We start from the raw sequence: 23,264 nt of genomic DNA, 5'->3' as shown, positions 1-23,264 counted from the left end.
GCCCACTAACGATTCTGCTAAGGTGGTTGTCCTATTTCAGGATCCCTTGCAGGGAAAGGGGAGCGTTTAAAAAAATTAGATACCTTGTTTTCTCTCTCTGGGAAAGAACACTTTTAATTACTTAACAAGAGGATTCTGTTGTAGAACTTACTCTTTAAAAAAAATCCAGACTCTTAAATAGCTGATTTTCTTGCTTCAATTACAAGTAAATGAGAGAACGGACAACCGCTGTTGTTCGATTTGAACACTGTTTGATTTGTGTGTGTGCGTGACTGGTAGAATTTTACATAGAGGATCCCTGCCTCTTTGTACGGCCAGGTACCACGCCCCTGAATACACACGTGGCCAGTCTTTCCCTCTGGTTGACCTCCTGGTGCCACACTGCACTAGAACTGCTCGAGAACAGCCCTCCTCTCTTACAGTGACTTCCATGTAACACACGCAAAGCCCTTCATTTTAGGGATTTCCTTCTCTCTCAGAAGTTACCAAAATGAATGCTTCCACGTGGGCTGCATCTCAACAGATGACGATCGTGAGTTGTAACGAGAAAAGCGGATGTTGACAAGTGGCCGAGTGACTCCAGTCAGCTGTCAGGTGTCCCCTTCCCAGCTTCCATCTAAAAGACTACATGTCAAGCGTATCTCCAAAGGAATTCGTTACCTGTTATAAAAACATCTTCATCAACATGTCCCATTCTCCCCACCTCCATCCTTGGTTTATCATTAGTAGTGTTCGGAAAACTTTAAGAAAAAAGAATCATTGAGTAGAAAATAAACATTTTAAGTTACTTTCCTTTTTCATTGGCAATAAGTTACCATGTAAAATATTTTCTGTTAAAATGTAACTTTTAATAACTATATATTATATATGGAATAAAATATAGGCAACTTAATTATAAATATATAAATGCATCAAGACTCTGGTGTCATGAAAGCACAAGAATAAAGCTGGAGATGGTCCAGAATCCAAGATGACCCAATAGCCTTTTGCACCATATTCTCCATTTTTGGTATTTTGCATACTGTATGGATCCTCAGTTCAAATGAAGGAAGAAGTTTCTCAATCAGCATCACTTCCCTTCTTTCAACTCCTACCTTTCCCTTGCTGAGGAGGTAGTAGAAATTCTGTACCATTTATTTTTGTGACTTCTATGATTTTGTCCATGACTTCTCTAATGAATACAGGTTCTAGAATAAAGGAGTTGATTGGCCCAAACAGTGCTGACTGACTACAAAAGAAACATGAGTGAGCAGCCTTTGTAATCACTGACCAAGTAGCTGTTTCCATAATTCCATGTATTATGTATAGTACAGGCTATCAGTGTAAATGTAATGCTTGTTAAGAAAAGTGCAATTTATTGTACATTGTCCCAGCAAATGTTTACTTTTATAACAGTTATGAACTTGGATTATTATCTTGTTTTCATGTGTGAATGAAGCCTTGTGAAATAAATTCAACCAAGAAGGTAACAAGGTGACTTTTTGTGAGTCAGTGATGTTTTCAATGCTTTGTGTTGCCCCTTTGGCCCCATTAAGCAGTAATAAACATTTGTTCTGAAGTCCATACACGTCTTTTGTATTTGTTTCTAGTTAACTTTATTCTGAATCATCTGAACCCAATGTTTATGTAACACTTTTTTTTTAAGATTTTATTTATTTATTTGAGACAGAGAGAATGAGAGAGAGAAAGAGAGCACATGAGAGGGGGTAGGGTCAGAGGGAGAAGCACGTTCCCTGCCGAGCAGAGAGCCCAATGCGGGACTCGATCCAGGGACTCCAGGATCATGACCTGAGCCGAAGGCAGTCGCTTAACCAACTGAGCCACCCAGGCGCCCTGTAACACTTTTTTTTTAAGATTTTATTTATTTGACAGAGAGAGAGCACACAAGCAGGGGGAGCGGCAGGCAGAGGGAAAGGGAGAAGGAGAAGCAGGCTTCCCACTGAGCAGGGAGCCCGAGGTGGGGCTCGATCCCAGGACCCTGGGATCACGACCTGAGCCGAAGGCAGACGCTCAACTGACTGAGCCACCCAGGCGCCCCTTATGTAACACTTCTGAACGGACCCTAGACTCCAGTCCATTTAGAAAGAAAGGATATGCCAGGAGTTTGCTGCGGGCTATCCCCTGCAGAAAGATCCTGTGACGCAGCACTGCCAAGGGCCTTCTTCTCTATATAGAGATTCCTTGGTTGTACGTACCAGACACTCACAGCTAGTTTAATAATAATAAGGCAATTAATTAAAAGGAATAGGTGTGGGGCGCCTGGGTGGCTCAGTCGTTAAGCGACTGCCTTCGGCTCAGGTCATGATCCCAGGGTCCTGGGATCGAGCCCCACATGGGGCTCCCTGCTCAGCGGGAAGCCTGCTTCTCCTTCTCCCTTTCCCTCCCCCGCTTGTGTTCCTTCTCTAGCTGTCTCTCTCTGTCAAATAAATAAAAATAAAATCTTAAAAAAAAAAAAAAGAAAGGAATAGGTGTATTCATCTCATAAAGGTCAAACAGTGGGGCCTGAAGAGGCGCCGGGACAAGGACTGGAATGCCATCAGGAACTTAAGCAACTGTTTCTTAATCATGCTTCTGCTCATCTCGCCAGGTAATGCTTATCTACTGCTGCTTCTCCCTCTGAAAACAAGTTTTCCTGCTTCTAAGTGCACAACTACCAAGTTCACATGTTTACTCTTCAAGTGACCGGCAGAGATGGACTGGCATCTCCAGGTCCCAATTCCAAAGTCTTGCAAAAATCGAATTGGCTAGGGCGCCTGGGTGGCTCAGTTGGTTAAGCGACTGCCTTTGGCTCAGGTCATGATCCTGGAGTCCCTGGATCGAGTCCCGCATCGGGCTCCCTGCTCGGCAGGGAGTCTGCTTCTCCCTCTGACCCTCCTCCCTCTCATGCTCTCTGTCTCTCATTCTCTCTGTCTCAAATAAATAAATAAAATCTTTAAAAAAAAAAAATCGAATTGGCTAATCCTGGATGAGGTAGGTAGTTGCTGCAAGTCTTTCAAAGTACAGCACAGTGGGTGAGAGCATAACTCAAGCCAAACTCCAGAGGAGTTCTCGGAAGTGGAGGCAGGGTACAGAGAATCCCAATTTGCATTTTGTTCTGGGAGTCCATGGAACCTAAGTGAAATCCAAGAGATTAGTCAGCTCCTCTTACAATTCATGTATTAAGAATATTAAACAGAGATTGTAGAATTACAGTTTGTGGTTCAAACCCAGACTACAGACCTCTTTTGTTTGGCCCATGTGGTATTTTTAATTTGTTTTTATTTTTTTAATGTTTTTCTGTTTGTTTGTTTTTTAGTCATCTCTACAGCCAATATGGAGCTCAGACTCACTACCCTGAGATCAAGAGTTGCATGCTCTTCCAACTGAGACAGCCCGGAGCCCCCTGACCCATGTGGTATTTTAAAAAATGAGAAATTTTATGTAAAAAGTAAAATAGCAAAATTATTCACAAAAATCTACTGAATTTGGTAGTTAGAAGTCATGAGTGTTCTTAACGTGAACAGGAAATGAAATTCACTGTTCACTACTGATTAAAGGTCCTAGACTTAGTGAAGTTACATGTTAAATTGTAGATTTATGTCCAGTAGGGATGCAAATCCCTACTTTCTTTTCAGTGGAATGGATACTCCAAAGGTTATATATGGCTTATTACCCTGGTAGGACATTAGCCAGTTTGTATCTAACTTTGCAACCCTACATTAACATTCCCTTGTTAAACTACAGGCACTTAGGAGTGCCCGTGTGGCTCAGTCTGTTGAGCGTTCAATTCTTGGTTTCGGCTCAGGTCATGATCTAAGCGTTGTGAGATCGAGCCCCGTTTTAGGCTCCATGCTCAGTGTGGAGTCTGCTTGAGATGCTCTCCCTCTGCCCCACCCCCCACTCTCTCTCAAATAAAATCTTTAAAAAAATAGAAATAAATTGCCTCTAAGGATCCATTATGCAAATACACTTTGATAACAGTTTTAACATTTTACTGGTTCCCTCATTAAGTGAGTTGAATAAAATATTTGTCACATGTTCCTTTTATATTTGCGAGGGATTCTTGATTTCACCTTTTTGAAATTCTACCATAACAAAACTTTTGATTACTGTCAAAGGCAGACAGAACAAAATCTTTTAAAAGTTTACTTGCAAGGAAAATTTGCAAGGAAGTTCAGGCTTTAGCACGGGCTCACCAAATAGAAATTGTAGTATTTAAATGACAAAAATAAAAATAAAATGCAGATTGCCAGGTGTATTAAATTAATTCAAGCAAATTTACTGACTGCCTAATGTGCCAGTCTCTAAGTGCTAGAAATGAGGTGAACAAAAAGATCCTACCTCAGAAGTTTTAACTTTAACACGGAATTTTTCTCAAACTCAGAGAAAACTACTGACATTTTGGGCCAAAGAGTTCTTTCTTGTGGGGGCTGTTGTGCATACTGTAGGATATTTAGTAGCATCCCTGCCCTCTCCCCACTAGATATTAGTAGTATTTTGCCAGTTGTGACAACCAAAAATGTCTCTAGACATTGCCAAATGTCTGGGAGGAAGGAGTAAGCAAAATGTCCACAATTGCCCCCAATTGAGAGTGACTGTTGGGAAGACTAATAAATTGCAGGTATTAATAAGTACTATGAAGAAAAACAGGGTAAGAGGGTGGAGAGAAATGGTGAGTGATGGGGATGAGGTTGATAGGATGGTTTTTGATATGTAAACTTGGCTAGCCTACACTCCCCCGTGATTCAGCCAAAAAGTAAGTGTTGCTGTGTATTGTGCACATAGTAATTAAAGCTCTTAATCATTTAGCTTTGAGGGAGATTATCTGGGATAATCTGGGTGGGGCTAATTGAGTCAGTTGAAAGGCCTTAATACAGGGCTGAGATTTACTTGAGAGAAGAATGGAATTCTTCCTTCCCTGACTTCTGTGGCTCAAAGCTTCAACCTGTTCTCATGGCACCCAGCCTGCCTATAATCCATTTTTGCTTGTGTGGCCTAAGGATTTTGGACTTGCTTAGCCAGTTCTAACAATTGTATAGGTTAATTCCTTGCAATAAGTATCTGCTACTGATTCTGCTTCTCTGATCGAAACCTAACTAATACAGCTGGGAAGAGCAGCCCTTAGGGTTACTTTTGAGAGACTTGAGTAAAATGAAGATCTACGGGATGATCTACGGGATGGTCTGGAGGAAAAGCACTTCAGAGAGAACAGCATAGAGTACAGACTTTGAGGTGAGGGCAAACTCTGTGGATTCAAGGACAACATGCCAATGCTTAAACCAGGGAGAGGGAGGAGCAGTGAGAGAAGAGTTCTGTGAGACGAGACATGATACTCATCATAAAGGTGAGATAAGATCATATAGTATATGTTAGGTCATGGTAAGGAGTCTGCGCTTAGTCTAAGCCCAACAGGAAGTTATTGGGAGGTTGTTTACCAAAGGGATATAATGATTTGAAAAGATTACTCTGGCTGCTCTGTGGAAAACTGTAAAGGCACGGGGCCGGGGGGGGGGGGGGTGGAAAGAAACCAGTTAAGAGGCTAAAACATCCAGATAAAATAATTACGGCTTGGTCTTCAGTGGTAGCAGTGGAGGTTGTGAGAAGTGGTTTGATTATCCACATATTTTGTAGATAAGGACACTAAATCTTGCTATAGGATGGGAGGTAGGACCTGAGATTGAAGACTCAAGTATGATTCCTTGGCCTGAGCAATTAGGAGCAGGAGGTAACCATTCACAGAGCGGGAGAATAATTGGAGAAACTGATTTGAGGTGAGAAGATGATTGGGAGGAGATTTTTGTTGTGTGTGTGTGCAGTTTTTGTTTTTGTTTTTTTTTTCAGATAAGCTAAATTGGATGTACTTCTCAGACATCCAAGTAGAGACAGAGTCTGGAGCTCAGAGGAGAGGTGTTGCTGAAGACACTGATTTGGGAGTCACTGGATAATAGATGGTATTTAAAATCTTCTAAGTTTAGTTAAAAATAGAACTACCCTATGACCAAGCAATTGCACTACTGGATATTTACCCCAAAGATACAAATGTAATGATCCGAAGGGGCACCTGCACCCCAATGTTTATAGCAGCAATGTCCACAATAGCCAAACTATGGAAAGAGCCCAGAAGTCCATCAACTGATGAATGGATAAAGATGTGGTTCATATATACAAAGGAATATTATGCAGCCATCAAAAGGAATGAAATCTTGCCATTTGCAACAATGTGGATGGAACTAGAGTATATTATGCTAAGCGAAATAAGTCAGAGAAAGGCAAATACCATTATGATTTCATTCTTATGTGGAATTTAAGAAACAAAACATGAACATGGGGGAAGGGAAAGAAAAATAAAGTAAGATAAAAACAGAGAGGAAAGCAAACCATAAGAGACTCTTAAATACAGAGAACAAACCCATGGTTACTGGATGGGATAAAATGGGTGATGGTAAGGAGGGCACTTGTTGGGATGGGCACTGGGTATTATATGTAAGTGATGAATCACAAAATTTTACTCCTGAAACCAATACTACACTATATGTTGACTAACTTGAATTTAAAGTTTAAAAAAAGACCAGTAATAAAAATAAACACATACATACATACATACATCAAATCTCTATTTAGGCTATCTGGCAGTAGGGGGAGTTGCCCCAGGTGTATAATCAAGCAAATCAGAAAAATCACTGCATTAGGTCAACCTTTTGTGCAGTGCAATGGGCTATTTGTTCTTATTTAATTAAGTATAAGTAATTCCAGGCTTTGGGCTGGACAACTTTTTAAGAAACAGGAATAATTAACATACAACAAAATGCACAGAACTTAGGAGTTCATTCTATCAATTTTGACAATTGTATCAGTGTAACATTTCATCTTCTTGGGAAAATTCCTGCCTACTTAAATATAACTTTTAGCTAAGTGTAACATACAAAAAAAAAAAAATTGCACTCCAGTGTATAGCTCCATGAAATTTCTACAAAGGGAACATACCTGCAACCAACATCCAAATCAAGACATAGGACATTATATAAACCTCAAAAGCCTCCTTGTGGTTTGTCATTGTCCTCCCCATCCAAGGAAAGACTATCCTGATTTTTAACACCATAACTAATGACTTTTGCTGGTTTTACACTTCATTTCAATAAAACCAAACGATGTAAACTCTATCTGGCTTCTTTCCCTTAACGTCAGGTCCGTGACATTCATGCATCTTATAAGTAATTGCAGTTTGTCTATTTTTGTACTGCACTCCAGAAGCTTCTTCACCATGACAATGGCCAGCCTGCATTTTTCTAGTAGCTTTTTTCCTTCTCAGACTTCTAATCGTTGCCTCGGGCGATAAAGCTGAGTGAGGGTTATTTGATTTCCCAGAGATTACTGTTTGTTCCCAATCCTGTTGCAGACGTTTTAAGGGTGCCCAAGGCTAAAATAATCTGAAAAGAGGAGGAACATAATGTAATCCCAGGAAAACTCAGCCTACATTTTCTCTGGTTAACAGCCTCAGATCGAATTCAAACCTGGGTTAGAATTAGAGAGTTGCAGAATGTTCGGTGAAGGGACGACGGTACCGCAGAAGCAATTCAACAGTCAAGGAACAAAGGGGGAGCCACAATTGCGGCGGAAGACCGGGGAGCCTGGCAGACGCTTTAACCCCTGGCAGCGCTACTGGGTCCCGTCACGTGGCCAGAACCCCACCGCCCGTGGCGCTCCGTGATGATGCCACCACATCGCAGATGCTACATCGTGGTGACGTCTCCAGAGCGTCAGAACCCACTGAAAATCGAACTATTCCCTTCAGGATTCTCCACGCTGACCGTCTTCATTCTTTCCTGTTTTGGCATAAAAAGGCTGCCCCTTCTCCCCCTCTTTGGTCCTTTTCTCACAGACGCTCACAAATTAGCTTTAGATAAGATGGCTGCCTAGCCGACCCGGTGCCCTAGAGGGGACGGAATCAGCCAACTCTCTAGTCAACTTCCGATTTGGACCCCCGAAGACCAGTACGTTATTTCCGGGGTTGCGTTAAGGTACGCCAAGACAGCGGTTCTGAGCTGCGTCTGCGCAGCCGGGACACGCGAGGTCAAAGTATAACACGTACAGTTGCCCGGGCGGGGAGGAAGAGGCGTTACTCTTCTCGAGCTGCTGGTTTGCTCGCGAGAGTTGAGCGTTGCTAGGAGGCTCGGCGGGCGGGGCGGGGCCAGGTTCGGCGGGGCGGGGCTAAGGGAGGCGGGCGGTGCGCGCGCGCGCGGGAGGGGGGGCTAGGGGGTGGTGGGGCGGCGAGGGACTCGCGAAGGTTCCAGAGGCGCCGCGTGCGGGAGGCGGGCCGGGTCTCGCGCCGGGTCGGGTGTGCGCGCAGGCTTGGAGAGCTGCGACTCGTGCGGGTGGGGCCTGCGTCCGGGTAAGCGCGTTCGGTGCGGTGTTTCCTGTTCTCTCCCCTGCGTGTCTGCAGCTCGGGCCTTGCCTAATCAGCCCGACCATGGCTTCAGCTTTGGAAGAGGTAAGGGTCCGGCTTCATCTTCCTCACTTCGGCCGTGCGGGGCTTTGAGCGCCGTCGCCCCGTACTCGCGCCCGCTCCCCGCCCTGTATCCCTAGCTGAGGTGCCCGGCGGCCGCCTCCCTAGCTCCCTCCTGTGTCGTCGGGTCCCTGAGCTTCTTCTCGGCCGCCCAGCCGCCCACCCGCAGCGGCCTCCCCCGGCTTCCGGCCTCCGTTGCCCCGGGAAAGTTGTCGATGGACACCCGGCGCTCAGCCCCGGCCTTGCCGGTGGTCCCTGCCCCGCGGGCTGGGTGCTCGGGGCAGTGTCGCGGTCCCCGGCTGCAGGTAGTGCCCGCGGTGGACCTGGGCGAGCTGGTCACCTTCACGTTTTCCTCAGGCTCCGTCAGCCCCTGCTAGACGAGCCCGGGAAGGTGAAGCTGCTTTTGCAGAAACCGAGGGTCATTCCACCCTAGAAGGCGGTTGGAAGGTGAGAAGTCTTTGCTTCCAGCACTTGACTTCTCCTAGTCCTGTTTTCTCAGTGCACATGAGTAGCTGGGTTACTTCGGGCAAGTTATTGCGCGTCTCTGTGCCACAGTAGTATCCATTTCATAGTTAGACCAGCTAATAGTCCTAAATGTTGAAAACAGTGCTTGGCAAACAGCAATCTGCTAGATGCGTTTTAAAAATAAATTGAAAGGTTGTAACTAGCGGTGGGAAATAGCCTTTTTCTCTTTTAAGGTCTATGAACTCTGAACCAGGGGCGTCTTAACTTTTTTGAAGACTTAGTTTGCACAGTTACACAATAAGAATAATACTTGCATTGCTCTTTTCCTGGCCTAAGTAGGATGTCAGTACATGATACTGTTATTCACAGTAAAGTGTTGGGTATTAACTAGATTTGTTTTCTGGAGATCTCTTCCTCAATATGAACAAGGCCAAGAAATCCCATACTTGACTTGGAAACATCTTTAAATGAAGAAAATGTGTGTGTGTATGTGTGTATTATACTGGATACCTTGCCCCAGGTTTATGTTACGTGTTAAAGATAGGCCTTGGGTGTCCGTGTGCCCTGAGGAAACAGTCTCTGCAGTGACTTCACAGTCACACATGTGGATAGCTCAGTTATTAATCCTCTTCGAAATAAGGGATTTTTCTCAGTTGAGGTACTTTAAAATACACTTAGGGACACTTCAGAGGTTGTTTTTGTTTGATATAAAATTCACTGTTTAGCCATTTTAAAGTGTCTATTTTTAGTACATTTAGTGTTGCACAACTATCACTACTGTATAATTCCATATTTTCATCATCCCCAAAAGAGACCTATTAAGTGTCTGTTAAGCAGTCCCTTCGTACTTCCGCTCCCTCCAGCAACCACTAATTACTTTGTCTCATGGATTCGCCTATTCAGGACATTTCATGTAAATGGAATCTTACAGAATGTGGCCTTTTGCTTTTGGCTCTTTTCACTTAAGATAATCTCTAGTTCATCCATGGTGTGGCAGGTGTTCCTTTTTATGGCCGAATAGTATTCCATTATATGGATATACCACATTTTGTTTCTCCTTTATCAGTTGATGGACATTTGGATGATTGATTTTTGGCTATTATGAACTATGCCGCTATGAATACTGTGTACAGCTTCTTATGTGGACATGTATTTTCAATTCTGTGAGGTACGTACCCAAGAGTGGAATTGTAGGAGCCTGTGAACTCTTTCAAAGTGGCTGCACCACTTTACATTCCCATAAGTTACGTATGAAGGTACCAATATCTGCCCACCCTCTTAACACTTGTTATTTGGGGGAGGGGGGTTGATGTTAGCCATCCTATTGTGATTTTGATGTGCATTTCCTAAATGACTAAGATTGTCGAGCATCTTTTCATGTGCTTGATGGCTGTGTTCAAGTCCTTTGCTCATTTTGAGGCACTTTGGTTTCAGTGCTTCCTGGTGAAGAACTCAGAGAAGAAAAAGCTTGAATGTGTTTATGGGTGGGGATAAAAGGGATGCGTGATGTTGCATAAGGAAAACAAATGAATGCTAAGGTAAATTAGATGAGAAACTGCTTTATCTATGACATCTTCAAGTATGTGTGCAGGAAAAGTACCAAAGGGATCAATTTTACTGGTTTCAGGTCTGCAAATAATAGAACTGTGGAATTAAAAACAGGCCTGTTGGAAGGTTGCTTCAGACTTAGAGTGGCTCCCTTCCTTTTGTAGTACAAGAGAGCCAAAACTGGCTGTAAAGAGGGACTGAGAATCCCTTGCTTAATTCTCAGAGTTAAGAAGCCTGCTAGAAAAAAGATTCCTATCCAGTCAAGAAATAAAACATCTTGTTTAAGACTTGATATATTTTCTATTTTTTGTTGTTGTTAACTGAATCCTTACTGAGGAACAAATACACTGTTTTTACATTTCAATATTTTTATCATATTGGTAATAGAATCTGTGAATTTTTAAGATCATAATAAGATACTGCTTTGAACGAAGGCATCTTGGTTCTGTTCTCAAAAGATGAAATTGCAGGATTCTTTGTCTTAGCAGTATGGGTTTTGGGGTGAGAGGAGTAGATAATAAACATCCTAGTAGTTACTGATAAGTGAAATGAGGGCGTCAGAGTTAAATGGATAAGGGTAAAAAGCATTTGTTTTTCTGTTATTACATTTTGTAAGACTTAAGAAACAAAGACTTTAAAATTCCACTTGGACATTATACTGAGTTATCAAGCATTTAAAGATTTTTATATTGAGGTTTTTTTATATGCTCTGAGGCTATAGTATATAATGTCAAATTGCTATTATCAAGCCAGAATGTAAAGTTATTTTAAGAAAAATGAAACCCTTGTTTGTAAGGATCTTATGCATTTGCAGTATGTCAGAGGATAACGGGGGAAAGGTTTTAAGCTGATTAATTATAATTATCTAATAGTGTCTTTAACTCTTGAACGTCATAAAATGTTGGCCCTCTCTCTAGAAAGTAGAAATAGACACTGGTAGGCAATGTATTGGCATGAGGAGAAAAGAACAGGTGGTTTTTTTCAGTGATCAGGACTGTGTCGCATTTTGGATTGTTTGCCTAGGTTTTTCTCCTCTGTGGTGCAACCAAGACCCAGACTTTTGACTGCAACGTTAACCTGGAGATTCAGAACAAGACTTTTTCTTAAAAGCTGAAATGTCTTTATTTTTTTTATCTCTTAAAAACGCAAACTTTTTAATGTGTAGTATTTGGGGTAGGAACCAGTGAGGAACAATCACAGAAAGTAGACTACCTCAGTAAAGTTGCTGTAGCATTTCACCATGTTCATCATGTATTCACTCATCTTTTTTATTTTAAGATTTTTAAAATTCCTAATACCTGATGACTAGGAACAGATGTTATAAGGAAATCCATAAATTTTTCTTCAGATTCCTTCATCGAACTTTATGAATCACAACAGTATCTTGTCAATAAACCGTTCTAAAACAAAGGCAGCTACCAAACTGGAAAATTTAGGCTTGATTAATTACTGTTAGTTTAAGATTTAGTTTTCCTTTAAAAAAAAAAAATAGGAAGCTTCAGTTATTTACAGTTCAATAGGCTGAGAAAAGAATCTCAGGTTGCAACCCAACCCTGGAAAATTTAAATGAATCTCTTAATTCTTAGCTCTTCAGTAAACTGAAATGACCAATAGGCACAATATCCAGTAATTATTTTATTTATCATAGCTAACTTCCTTCTATTTTAACACAGCTACAGAAAGATTTAGAAGAGGTGAAGGTGCTGCTGGAAAAAGCCACTAGAAAAAGAGTACGTGATGCCCTTACAGCTGAAAAATCCAAGATTGAGACAGAAATCAAGAACAAGATGCAGCAGAAATCACAGAGAAAAGCAGAACTTCTTGACAGTGAAAAGCCAGCTGCTGTGGTTGCTCCCATTACAACAGGATATACAGTGAAAATCAGTAATTACGGTATGACTCCCTATCCTATATCCAGTTCTTTCTGCCTCCCAGGAACTTATTCGTGAGTAGTGACCCACTAACAAAGTCAATTTTTAAAATAGTCTCAGTGTTTGTTTTTGGTAGTTTGAAAGAGAAGACCTACTGTTATTTATTAAGATGCTTTGGAAGAGATGAAAAAGGAAAGAATAGATTTAAAAGCTATCAACAAGAGCAAGATGATCTTCTGTAACGAGTAGCAACAAGAATGAACCTATTCTGAAATATGTTCAGCATATAAGGAATACAGCTTCTTGTTTTAATCCTGTTTTGCATTTTATTTTGCCTAACAACCACCAGTATTATCTAAGGAAAGGAATTGAGGCAAATCTGAGAAACATTTCTGAGTGCCAATTCTATGCCACTGTTGTGCTTGGGCTTGTGGATACACAGTGACCAAGACCCAGTCCTTGCTCATGGTGTGGTTAGGACACAGACATACAACTAATACCATAACATGTAATGATACCATTTTCTCTCAGTAGATCATTTTGGAACAGTGCAACTTGAATCTGATGAGCTCTCTTGAGGGGAGGGGCAGTCATTTTTCTTTGTGCTCCCAGTATCTAGCACATAGTAATTAATATTTGCTCGAATGAAGTGAATAGAGGTTTGTGAAGTTTTGTGGGAATACAGCTGATGTAATGGAGACTTAGACATTTGAGTTTGAAGGGTGAGTTCGGCAAGTGTAAGAAAAGGAGGGGGGATCGAGTGAGCAGAGGACATGCATAGAGCCATGAAAGGCAGCATGTATTTTCCGTATTGTCATAATGAAAAGTAGTGTGTGTTGTGCTTAAGAGATGTAGTATAGTGGGCGCCTGGGTGGCTCAGTTCAGTAAGTGACTGCCTTCGGCTCCGATCATGATCCCAGAGTCCCAGCATCCAGTCCCGCATTGGGCTTCCCAATCAGCGGGAAGTCCCTCGCCCCTCTTGTGTGTGCTCTTTCTCTCTCAAATAGATAAAATCTATTTTTAAAAAGAGAGATGTAGTATAGTACAATAAGGAGATATGCTGTGTACTTATTCGACCAAAGGAAGCTGGTCTGAGCTTGTAGGATTATGGCATATGCCCAGCAGCCTTGATTTGTGTTAAGGGAGAAACTGTCCTCAATGTGGAGGATGGATCGAATGAATGGGAAGAAACTAGATGAAGGTCTGCAGAACCTTCTAGGATGTCTTTTTTTTAAATTAACACTACACTTTTTCTATAGGACTAAGGAACAGTCAAGGATATACAGAGAGCCTATATATACAATATTCATTATTCATTTTTATTCACTTTTTATGTGAAGTTTGTATGTTTTTAGTTGACAGAATTCATCTAGGTTAGTCAAATTAGATTTGGATGATCGGGACTCTGTATTTTACTGTGTCAGTGAAGGGAATTGAGAAAGCAATGATTGCCTTTGAACTGTTTAGAGAAGTAGAAATGATTATGAAGTTAGATAATACTGATGTTTAGACATCCAGTTTAGTAGTGAATTATTGATATTTAGGTATAGGACAAAATTTCCACAAAAAGAAAATGAGCTGCTCTTTTAATTTTTTTGAGTATAGTTGACCCACAGTGAGACATACGTTCAGGTGTACAGCGTAATGATCCAGCACCTCTGTTAGGCTGTGCTCACCTCAGGTATCACGTACAGTGCTATTACAGTATCATGTATATTCCCTGTGCCGTACCTTTTATTCTCCCCACTTTATTCATTCCATAACTGGAAGCCTGTACCTCCCACTCCCCTTTACCACTGTGCCTATCTCCTCCCCTTAACCCTGGCAACCATTGGTTTGTTCTCAGTGTTTATGGGTCTATTTCTGCTTTTGTTGGTTTTTTAGATTCAACATAAAATGAAAGCATATGCTATTTGACTTTTCTCCATTTGACTGACTTCACTTAGCATAATACTCTGTAGGTCCATCCATGCTGTTCTGGATGGATTGCAAGATCTCCTTTTTTACGGCTGAGTAATAATTCCATTGTCATATATACTACATCTTTATCCATTCATCTGTTGACAGACACTTAGGTTGCTTCCCTCTCTTGGCTATTATAAATAATGCTGCAGGGGTACATGTATCTTTTAAAGTTAGTGTTTTCATTTTACACGAGTAAATACCCAGTAGTGGAATTACTGAATCATAATGGCATATCTATTTTGAATTTTCTTTTTTTTTTTTTAAAGATTTTATTTATTTATTTGAGACAGAGAGAATGAGAGAGAGCACATGAGAGGGGGGAGGGTCAGAGGGAGAAGCAGACTCCCTGCCGAGCAGGGAGCCCGATGCGGGACTCAATCCAGGGACTCCAGGATCATGACCTGAGCCGAAGGCAGTTGCTTAACCAACTGAGCCACCCAGGCGCCCTATTTTGAATTTTCTGAGCAACTTCCATACTGTTTTCCACACTGGCTGTACCAATTTACATTGGTACATTCCCACCAACAGTGTACAAGGGTTCCTTTTTCTCCACATCCATACCCACATTTGTTATTTCAGGTTTTTGGGGTTTTGTTTGTTTTTTAATTCTAACCATTCTGACAGATGTAAGGTGACATCTCACTGTTTTGATTGGTATTTCCCTGATGATTAGTGATGTTGAGCATCTTTTTATGTGTCTGTTGGCTAACTGTATGTTGTCTTTGGGGAAATGTCTATTCAGGTCCTCTGCTCATTTTTTAATTTGATCATTTGGGGGCTTTTGGTGTTGAGTTGTATGCAAGTTCTTCTGTATTTTGCAATATTAACCCCTTACCAGATAGATCATTTGCAAATATCTTTTCCCATTCACTAGGTTGCCTTTTCATTTTATTGGTGATCCTTTTATGTGCAGCTTTTTATTTTAGTATAGTCGTACTGTTTTTGCTTTGTTTCCCTTGCCTCAGGAGCCGCATCTAGAAAAATGTTGCTATGGCCAGTGCCAGAGACATTGTTGTGGATGTTCTCTTCTAGGAGCTTATGGTTTCATGTCTCACATTTTCATCCATTTTGAGTTTGTGTGAGTGGTGTTAGAAAAATGGGCTCCTCTTTTTTTTATGTTATGTTAATCACCATACATTACATCATTAGTTTTTGATGTAGTGTTCCATGATTCATTGTTTGCATATAACACCCAGTGCTCCATTCAATACGTGCCCTCCTTAATACCCATCACCAGGCTAACCCCTCCCTCCACCCTCCTCCCCTCTAAAACCCTCAGTTTGTTTCCCAGAGTCCATAGTCTCTCATGGTTCGTCTCCCCTCTGATTCCCCCCCTTCAAAAAATGGGCTTTGTGTTCAGTAAACCTGGATTTGAATCCAAGTTTTACCACTAGCTAGATGCCTAACTTTGTAGATTACTTAACTGCTATGAAGCTCAATTTCTCCATCTAGAAAGTTTCTTATATTTTAATTTTTCCTGTGTTTCTATTCCAGAATTTAGTTTCCTCCAGTTTTAGGAGCCATATGCATTTATTGTTCTAGAGATAGTATGAGACTTTACTCATGTCCCTTTTTTGTTGTTACTAGGATGGGATCAGTCAGATAAGTTTGTGAAAATCTACATTACCTTAACTGGAGTTCATCAGGTCCCCACCGAGAATGTGCAGGTGCATTTCACAGAGAGGTGAGTTCTCACGATGGGAAATATAGTGATCATTAAGTCAGAGATTGCTTTATTACTGGTTCTCTTCTTTTCAGTTTCTAAACCTGCTTAAATTTAGAATTTTCCTTTACACCTGCTTTGAAGAGGCTAATCTTATCACCAGGGATGGCCAAATGCACATCCTAAAATAAAACTTGTGGCTTTTTTCCACAAGAGCTATAGAGCACCTCTCATAGAGCCAGAAAGATAATGTATTCACTATTGTATTATAGGTCATTTGATCTTTTGGTAAAGAATCTAAATGGGAAGAGTTACTCCATGATTGTGAACAATCTCTTAAAACCCATCTCTGTGGAAGGCAGTTCAAAAAAAGTAAGTTTACTTTTTTGTCATATTGTGAAACCTCATTAAATTGAACCTGGTTGATTTAGAATTGAGAGGAACTAGAATTAATTTATCCTCTGTAACAGGGATCAGCAAACTATAGCCTGATGGCTATATTATTGGAACACGCCTGTGCTCACTTGTTTATGTGTTGTCTGGGCCTGTGATTGCGCTGTAATGGCAGAATTAAGTAGCTGCACCAGAAACCTAAAATAATAACTATCTGGCCTGTGTCAACTCTTGCCTCTAGAAGAATAGATTATTCTAAGAATATTGCATTAAAATCAAGAAGGGAATAAACTTTTAAAATTGGTTAAGAGTGAGACTTGAGTTTTCATGCCAGTTTTGCCACTTACTAGTTGTGACTTTTTGGTACCTCACTTAATCATTCTGTGCGCCTCAGTTTCCTCCTTTGTACAATGGGAATAGTTTATCTTACAAAGTTGAAATTATATACTGAAATGAAATATATATAAAGTGCTTAATTTTTGATACATAAGAGGGCTTAAACACTTAGCCTAATTAGAAGTAGTAAAATCTATAAAAATAAATGGCCTTTTAAACTATTATTCACACTTTTCACTAACTCAGATAATCTCTTTTCTACTTAAATAAGGTTTAATACATCTGGTACATAGATGTGCCATTCTGCCATCTGTGTTTACATAGTTCTATAGCAGTTTAAAGGCAGTATTAGAATATAACATTAATTAGCTTGTGCCTCACTGCTTCCTTCTTTATCCATTAATCTCATAGTTAAATACTCAAAAGAATCCTAGGAATTATATGGATCACTGTTGAAAGAGTTGTGTACTATTTTGATTTCCGCCTTACTGTATTACTCTGTCCTTCAATCACCAAAATTCTACCACTTTTTTCCTTTTTAAGTCAGACACACCAGAATCATCCCGTTTTACAGCCTTTCTCCTTGCTATGCCCTTTCTTCTGGATCTTGGGCCACAGCTCAGATTTCACCTCACAGAGGCCTTTCCTGAAGAACAAACCCCATTAATACCTTTTTTGTCTTGGTTTTTGTCTTTATATTTGAAGGTATTCCAGTTTTACTTGTCTACGTTCTCTTTCATGAGTCCTATTCGTTAAGTATTAGTACCACCTAAAACCAGTCCTACACATAATAGTAACTTGATTGCGTAAATGTTTTCCAAATACCCATGCTTATCTCCATGTGCTGTAAGTTGTACTTGTTTTCCTGCTTTTCTTCCAGGTCAAGACAGATACAGTTCTTATCTTATGTAGAAAGAAAGCAGAAAACACACGTTGGGACTACCTGACTCAGGTTGAAAAAGAATGCAAAGAGAAAGAGTAAGTTTACTTTCACGTCTTTAAGAATTAAATGTATTCTTTGCTGGGACTGTAGATTTTTAACACTTTGCTGTTATGGGTAAGAGTTGTATAATCTGTAATTTGACCATTTACCTCTTAATATCCACTGAGTAACCCAATCATCATCTTGTATCTTTCTACTGTCAATGTATTTAAGGAGGGCACAGATCCAGCAAGTTGCTTTTTACGGAGGGCTTTAGTTTTGGTTGGCTTTTTTGTATTGGTTCTTAACCCTGGGCCAGTGGTGCTTTTTTTTTTCCCCCTTAAGAGAGCAAGTGAGCATGCATGAGGGAGGGGGCGGTGGGGGGCAGAGTGTGGAGAGAGAATCCCAAGCAGGTTCCACGCCCAGCGTGGAGACTGACACGGGGCTCCATCTCCACCCTGAGATCGTGACCTGAGCTGAAACCAAAAGCAAGAGTTGGGTGCTTAACTGACTGAGCCACCCGGGTGCCCCACCTGTGCTGCTTCTATACAGATTCTGTGTCCATTCCCAGAGATTCCATTAGTCTCAAGAGAGGTCCAGATACCTAGATCAACATTTTGAATTCCACAGAAGTTTCTCATATGTAATTAGTTTCATTGTCACTGGTGCAGAGTGAAAGAGAATATTTTTATCCTACTTAATGGCTATTCTAAAAAGTGTTTATTTAAAGATATTTCCATTCTAGGTCAAACTGTTCCTCTGCCTGAAATGTCCTGCACTGACGATGCCCTACATTGAGTCATTCAGCCTTCCTCCTTCCTTCCACTCCTCCCCTGTAGCCGGGGGTGCACTTGGTTGGCTAGAGTTAGGAAATATATGTATCTGATTTGATTTTACATCTAGAACAAATTACTTGAGCACAGGACCATGTCTTTCTCTTGTTGTAAAATCCTCAGTGCCCAGTTACACGATCTGGCACTGAATGAGATAAGTGAAGATATAAAGTTAATTGGCCCTGCTTGGACATGGATTGAACTGGAAGCATTGATTATATTGAGGACCATATCAGTAAATGGGATCATTTAGAACTGTGTTTTTTTTCCCACAGAAAGCCCTCCTATGACACTGAAACAGATCCTAGTGAGGGATTGATGAATGTTCTAAAGAAAATTTATGAAGACGGAGATGATGACATGAAACGAACCATTAATAAAGCCTGGGTGGAATCAAGAGAGAAGCAAGCCAAAGGAGACACAGAATTTTGAGACTTTAAAGTCATTTTGGGAACTGCGATGTGGAAATATTGATGTTTCCAATGAGGAAATGTTGGTGAGCTGCACAGATAAATTTGACAGATAACTGCTTACATAGCCTTCTTATTCTAAGTAAAGGCAGTGAATGCTCCCATTTCCTCCTGGAGGATTTATTTAAATAAAATATGCTTATTAAACATTTCCTCCAAAGATGGTTTCCTTAGTAATCTGGGCATTTTGTTCAAAAAAGGATAATATGGTATTCTTGTGTGAAATGTAAAAAAGCAAGTCTTGCCTAATGATGATGCCACATTGTGTATTTTTGTTCAGCTAAGATGTAGAAAACAAAAGTTTTTGCCTATAAGTTCCTGATATTTGCCTATAAGTTCCTGATACCAGCTCCCACAATTGTAAGAATAAGTAAAAATAAAACCTGAATTTTTGCATAAAATGCAAATTCGTACCTGTGTGCTTCAAGGTTGCCATAGTTTTCTATGAGCAGCTTAAGTAATACACATACCACACATTTCCATGGCCTACTAATCCATTCACAAATACTTGTCTCTAGATTTAAATGCTTAGAAATAAAAACGAAATCTAAACTTGACAAGAAAAGGAAAACATCTTTCTGTAGTACCAATTAGTAAGTTACCATGGATCAGATGATTTTCAAAAGCAATAACCATAAAGCAAAAATAAATAAAAATCCCATCTATTGCTATGTTCAATAAAGTTGATTAGGTTTTTGTTCAATGGAATAGTTCTGTCTATCCAGGAGTATGCCAGGAAAGGCTTTTTATTAAAAGGGAGGATTTCTTTTAGAATTACTCCCCCTAAAAATCCACAGTTAAGAGCAAGATGCCGGGCGCCTGGGTGGCTCAGTTGGTTAAGCGACTGCCTTCGGCTCAGGTCATGATCCTGGAGTCCCGGGATCGAGTCCCGCATCGGGCTCCCTGCCCCTCCTCCCTCTCGTGCTCTCTCTCATTCTCTCACACACACACAAAAAAGAGCAAGATGCCTGTGATCTCCATTTGTATTTGTCAGATAAGAGAAAGCGATTAAACATACATAGGAAAAATCCAAGAGGATTGACCAAAACTACTAGAATTAATAGAATCTGGTAAAAGTGGTAGGGTAAAAATTGGTAGGGTTTAAAATTAACATATAGGATAACTGTTAAACATTTAACATAACCTCAAAAATAAATAATGGCAAAAATGAATGATAAATGCAAAGAAATAGAAATACCCAAATGTCAATTAATCGAGGACTAGCTGAATAAACAGATATGTCTACATGGGGGGTCCTTACAGTCACAAAAAGAAATGATTATTTCTACATACACAGAATGATCAGCGGGATACAGGAAAAGCAAAGTGCAGAAAATTGTTTATGGTATACTTACCTTAGTGTCCGAAAGGGTGAGACATGTGAATACACAGACATACACGTATTTACTTACTTCAAAAAGAAACCAGAAGAGTAAGCCAAAACTAATAAAAATGGTTACCAGTAGGGAAAAGAACGAGGTGGGATGGAAACCATACTTGTGAGTGTACTTTTGTCTGTAGTTCCGACTTTAGAACCATCTAAAATTTTAACATTTAAAAGCTAAATAAAAAGTAATCCTAACATTTGAAAACAAACCTAACATATCAAGTTGTGACAGACATACTTGCAAGTGACTTTAGAACACAGTATTTTGACTCTCCATTGCTAGTGCGACAGGAGTCCAAAGACCCACAGAAGTCTTAACACTGTGATCACTTAGGAGTAAAAGTATATGCTGAAGCAATTTTTATGTATTATATGATAAAGGTAATGAATAACGAGTCATTAGGAGCTTATATTTAACAAGTACAGAATCGATACGAACTTACATTATTTTTCTTAAATGCACATTTCTTAGCAACATCCACCAAAAGGGCCTTTATAAAGGCAATGACAATTCAGAATTCAGTAGCAAACAGCAGCACCCTTAGTGCTCAGATACAGTCTCAACACTTCTGTACTAAAAGGACCAGGGAGCCTTGAAAAAATGTGAGGCAGAAAATACACAAGGTAAGCCTGCATTTTCTTATGCCATAAAGTGAGGAAATACCAAATATCCTTCATCAAGTTAACAGGATACAGGACCCAGCAGTGGGAGGACAACCAGAAAGTTGCCTTCTGATGGCACAGGAAATAGTACCCAGCACACTCGGGAAAATTCATTCCTTAAAAAACTGAACCTGAATCTAGTCAAGCCTCCTGAGTGTAACTACGAGTTTTTAGGGACAGGGGAATAAATTAAAGGACACATGAAGAAGCAAATAGCCAAATGCTGGCCTTTTTAAAAAAAATTTTATTATGTTAATCCCCATGAGTTTGTGTATAACACCCAGCGCTCCATGCAGAACGTAAGGACCAATGACCTGGCTCCTCCAACAAACCAGTGACAAGAAAGCAGGAACGACAGGTACAGCAACCAAATGAAATCGATGGATCATGCTTGGATGCCCGAATCAAACGAAAACAAAAAGATGGTGTCCTATCGATACTCCAGAAATCAACAAATGGGACGTTCTAGTTATAATCTGATTAACCCTAGTTACTAGTTGGGATATTAGCTAGAGCATTCCAGTTGGTAAGCTGTAATATAAATTTGGGAAACATGACTCCAAGGTTTGTGAGAATTCTCTCACAGCTTCATCTCCACCAAAATTCCAGACTGCTACCCAGGTGCACACCAGGCCTCTCCCTGGGAAGACAAGGCATCTCAAACAGCACAACTGAAACCTGACCTCACATGCCCAGTTTCCTCCCAACTGATTCTTTTCTGCCCATATTTTCTATCTGGGGGTTGCCTTCTGCCATCCATCCAGTCACCCTTACCAGAAACCCACAGTTCCCTTTACCTCTTAAATATAATCAGTCTCTAAGTCTTACCCAATTTTCTTTCTAAAGACTTTTTAAAATCTATCCTCTTGTCTGCCTCAACTCCCTTTGTTAAGGCCCTGGTTTTCCAGAACAATTATGACATCCCTCCTAACTGGTTATCTTGCATGGAGCCTTTCCACTCGTGGTCTAGATCTACCACACTATTGTCAGTTATCTGGAGAGCAACTGATGAGGTCATTCCTCTGCTTAAAACTCTCCCAATAGCTGGTATTTCAATTCAGTCTTACCTTCACATACTGTGGTATCTTCCATGACATGGGCTTTGTCTCGCGTTGCATATTTCTCATACAACGGAGGGGCTGCCATCGCACTCCTTGATGTCTTTGTGCCTCCGCTTCCCCGGTTCCCTCTGCAAAAATCTCGTCCCTTGCCTCTTGATTGAAGTTCTGATGTCAGCTCCGGGAACACTTGCCTGATGTGAAGTGGCTGCTTCCATACTTACACCCCGGGCATTTTTATCAATGGGCTGATCACTGCTGAGTTACTGAACAAGACAATCTTTTGCTACCTTTACTCATTTCTGTTACAGATAAACCAGAATAAAGAAAATATATACTATTCCAACAAAATTTTTCCTGTTTGCATTGATTTTCAGGGGCTCTAAGAGGCCTTCTGTCCTAAAGGCCATCAAAGATGGAACAAGAAAATGTTTAGTGCTTCTGCCTCTTGTCCAGCCATCACACAGAGAAGTGGAGCATGACTTAGACACCCAGGAACATCAGCTGTACCTTCTAACACATCGTTTCCCTAACGATGAGCTGGCAGTACGGTGCGCTGTGCAGGTCAGGGAAGCCAGCCCAGGATGACAAACTGCCACAGATGAGCTACTTGTTCGTGAGCTGTATTAACTATCAGATAATACTGCTTTATGAAATACTACCCTTAAAAATACAGGAACCCTTCATATGTTGCTAAAAGATGCAGCATGAAGGAAAAGGCAGGCATACAGAGAATATTTTCACAGAATATTTTTTATTACTCTACTCCTTGTAGTATGTATGGAAACAGTACAGTTAATTTTTAAGTCCAAGAGAAGAGATAATTCACAGAGAGCCAGAATTCACTGACTGAAACATCCACCAAATTTCTTAATTTAAAATTAAAAGGTAATTTAACCGTAGGCAGCATCAGGTAGACTAGACTCCCATACTGGACCCCTACAAAACTAGGTTTTTGTCTATTAGAGAAGCCTCTTCTTGCCAGAACTGGCTTCCCTGCTCAGTAGGTTCTGGAGCGGGTCACCATATTGCTCGCTGGACCCCCGACAGCTGCCCATGGTCTGCTAAGTGACGGAAGACAATACGACTAAGCCTCCAGCGCCGCTTTACACCACGTGGACGGGACGTCATAACACACCGATTTCGGATTCGAACAGGGCAGCTATCCCGGGGAAGGGCAGCAATTTCTCCATCGGCCACTTCCTAAG

At 40.8% G+C, this 23,264-nt stretch overlaps 2 protein-coding genes and 1 long non-coding RNA gene across 6 annotated transcripts in view; 1 reads left to right on the top strand and 2 right to left on the bottom strand.

Moving 5' to 3' along the window:
* Positions 1-6,785: 6,785 nt before the first annotated feature.
* On the bottom strand, positions 6,786-7,834 carry LOC135364735 (uncharacterized). Its single transcript, XR_010412334.1, has 2 exons — positions 7,491-7,834; positions 6,786-7,406 (listed from the first exon to the last, which is right to left on the bottom strand). It is a non-coding gene; the product is annotated as an uncharacterized LOC135364735 (long non-coding RNA).
* A 23-nt stretch (positions 7,835-7,857) lies between these two features.
* CACYBP (calcyclin binding protein) lies at positions 7,858-19,349 on the top strand. 2 transcript variants are annotated; one of them, XM_064594286.1, is made up of 6 exons: positions 7,858-7,997; positions 12,169-12,388; positions 15,919-16,015; positions 16,267-16,366; positions 17,604-17,701; positions 18,754-19,349. In XM_064594286.1, exons 2-6 carry the CDS (start codon positions 12,283-12,285, stop codon positions 18,908-18,910), a joined length of 558 nt encoding a protein of 185 aa, XP_064450356.1. In that variant the 5' UTR covers positions 7,858-7,997; positions 12,169-12,282; the 3' UTR covers positions 18,911-19,349. The 2 variants fall into 2 exon arrangements, with proteins under 2 accessions (XP_064450356.1, XP_045733367.2); XM_045877411.3 differs by lacking the exon at positions 7,858-7,997 and adding an exon at positions 8,238-8,467.
* A 3,442-nt stretch (positions 19,350-22,791) lies between these two features.
* The window catches only part of MRPS14 (mitochondrial ribosomal protein S14), a 29,448-nt gene continuing 28,975 nt past the window's right edge, over positions 22,792-23,264 (bottom strand). For 2 of the 3 annotated variants that reach the window (XM_045877408.3, XM_045877409.3), the window contains exon 3: positions 22,792-23,259. In XM_045877408.3, coding sequence (XP_045733364.1) covers positions 23,077-23,259 — 183 coding nt within the window. In that variant the 3' untranslated portion in view covers positions 22,792-23,076. The remainder of the gene's footprint in view (positions 23,260-23,264) is intronic. The other variant, XM_045877410.3, reaches the window with a different exon arrangement.

Source organism: Mirounga angustirostris, unplaced genomic scaffold, assembly GCF_029215605.1.
Source record: "Mirounga angustirostris isolate CCGP_5_RB_7025 unplaced genomic scaffold, mMirAng1.0.hap1 SCAF_6, whole genome shotgun sequence".
NCBI classification, from domain to species: Eukaryota; Metazoa; Chordata; class Mammalia; order Carnivora; family Phocidae; genus Mirounga; species Mirounga angustirostris.
This window is presented reverse-complemented; position numbering and strand designations above follow the sequence as displayed.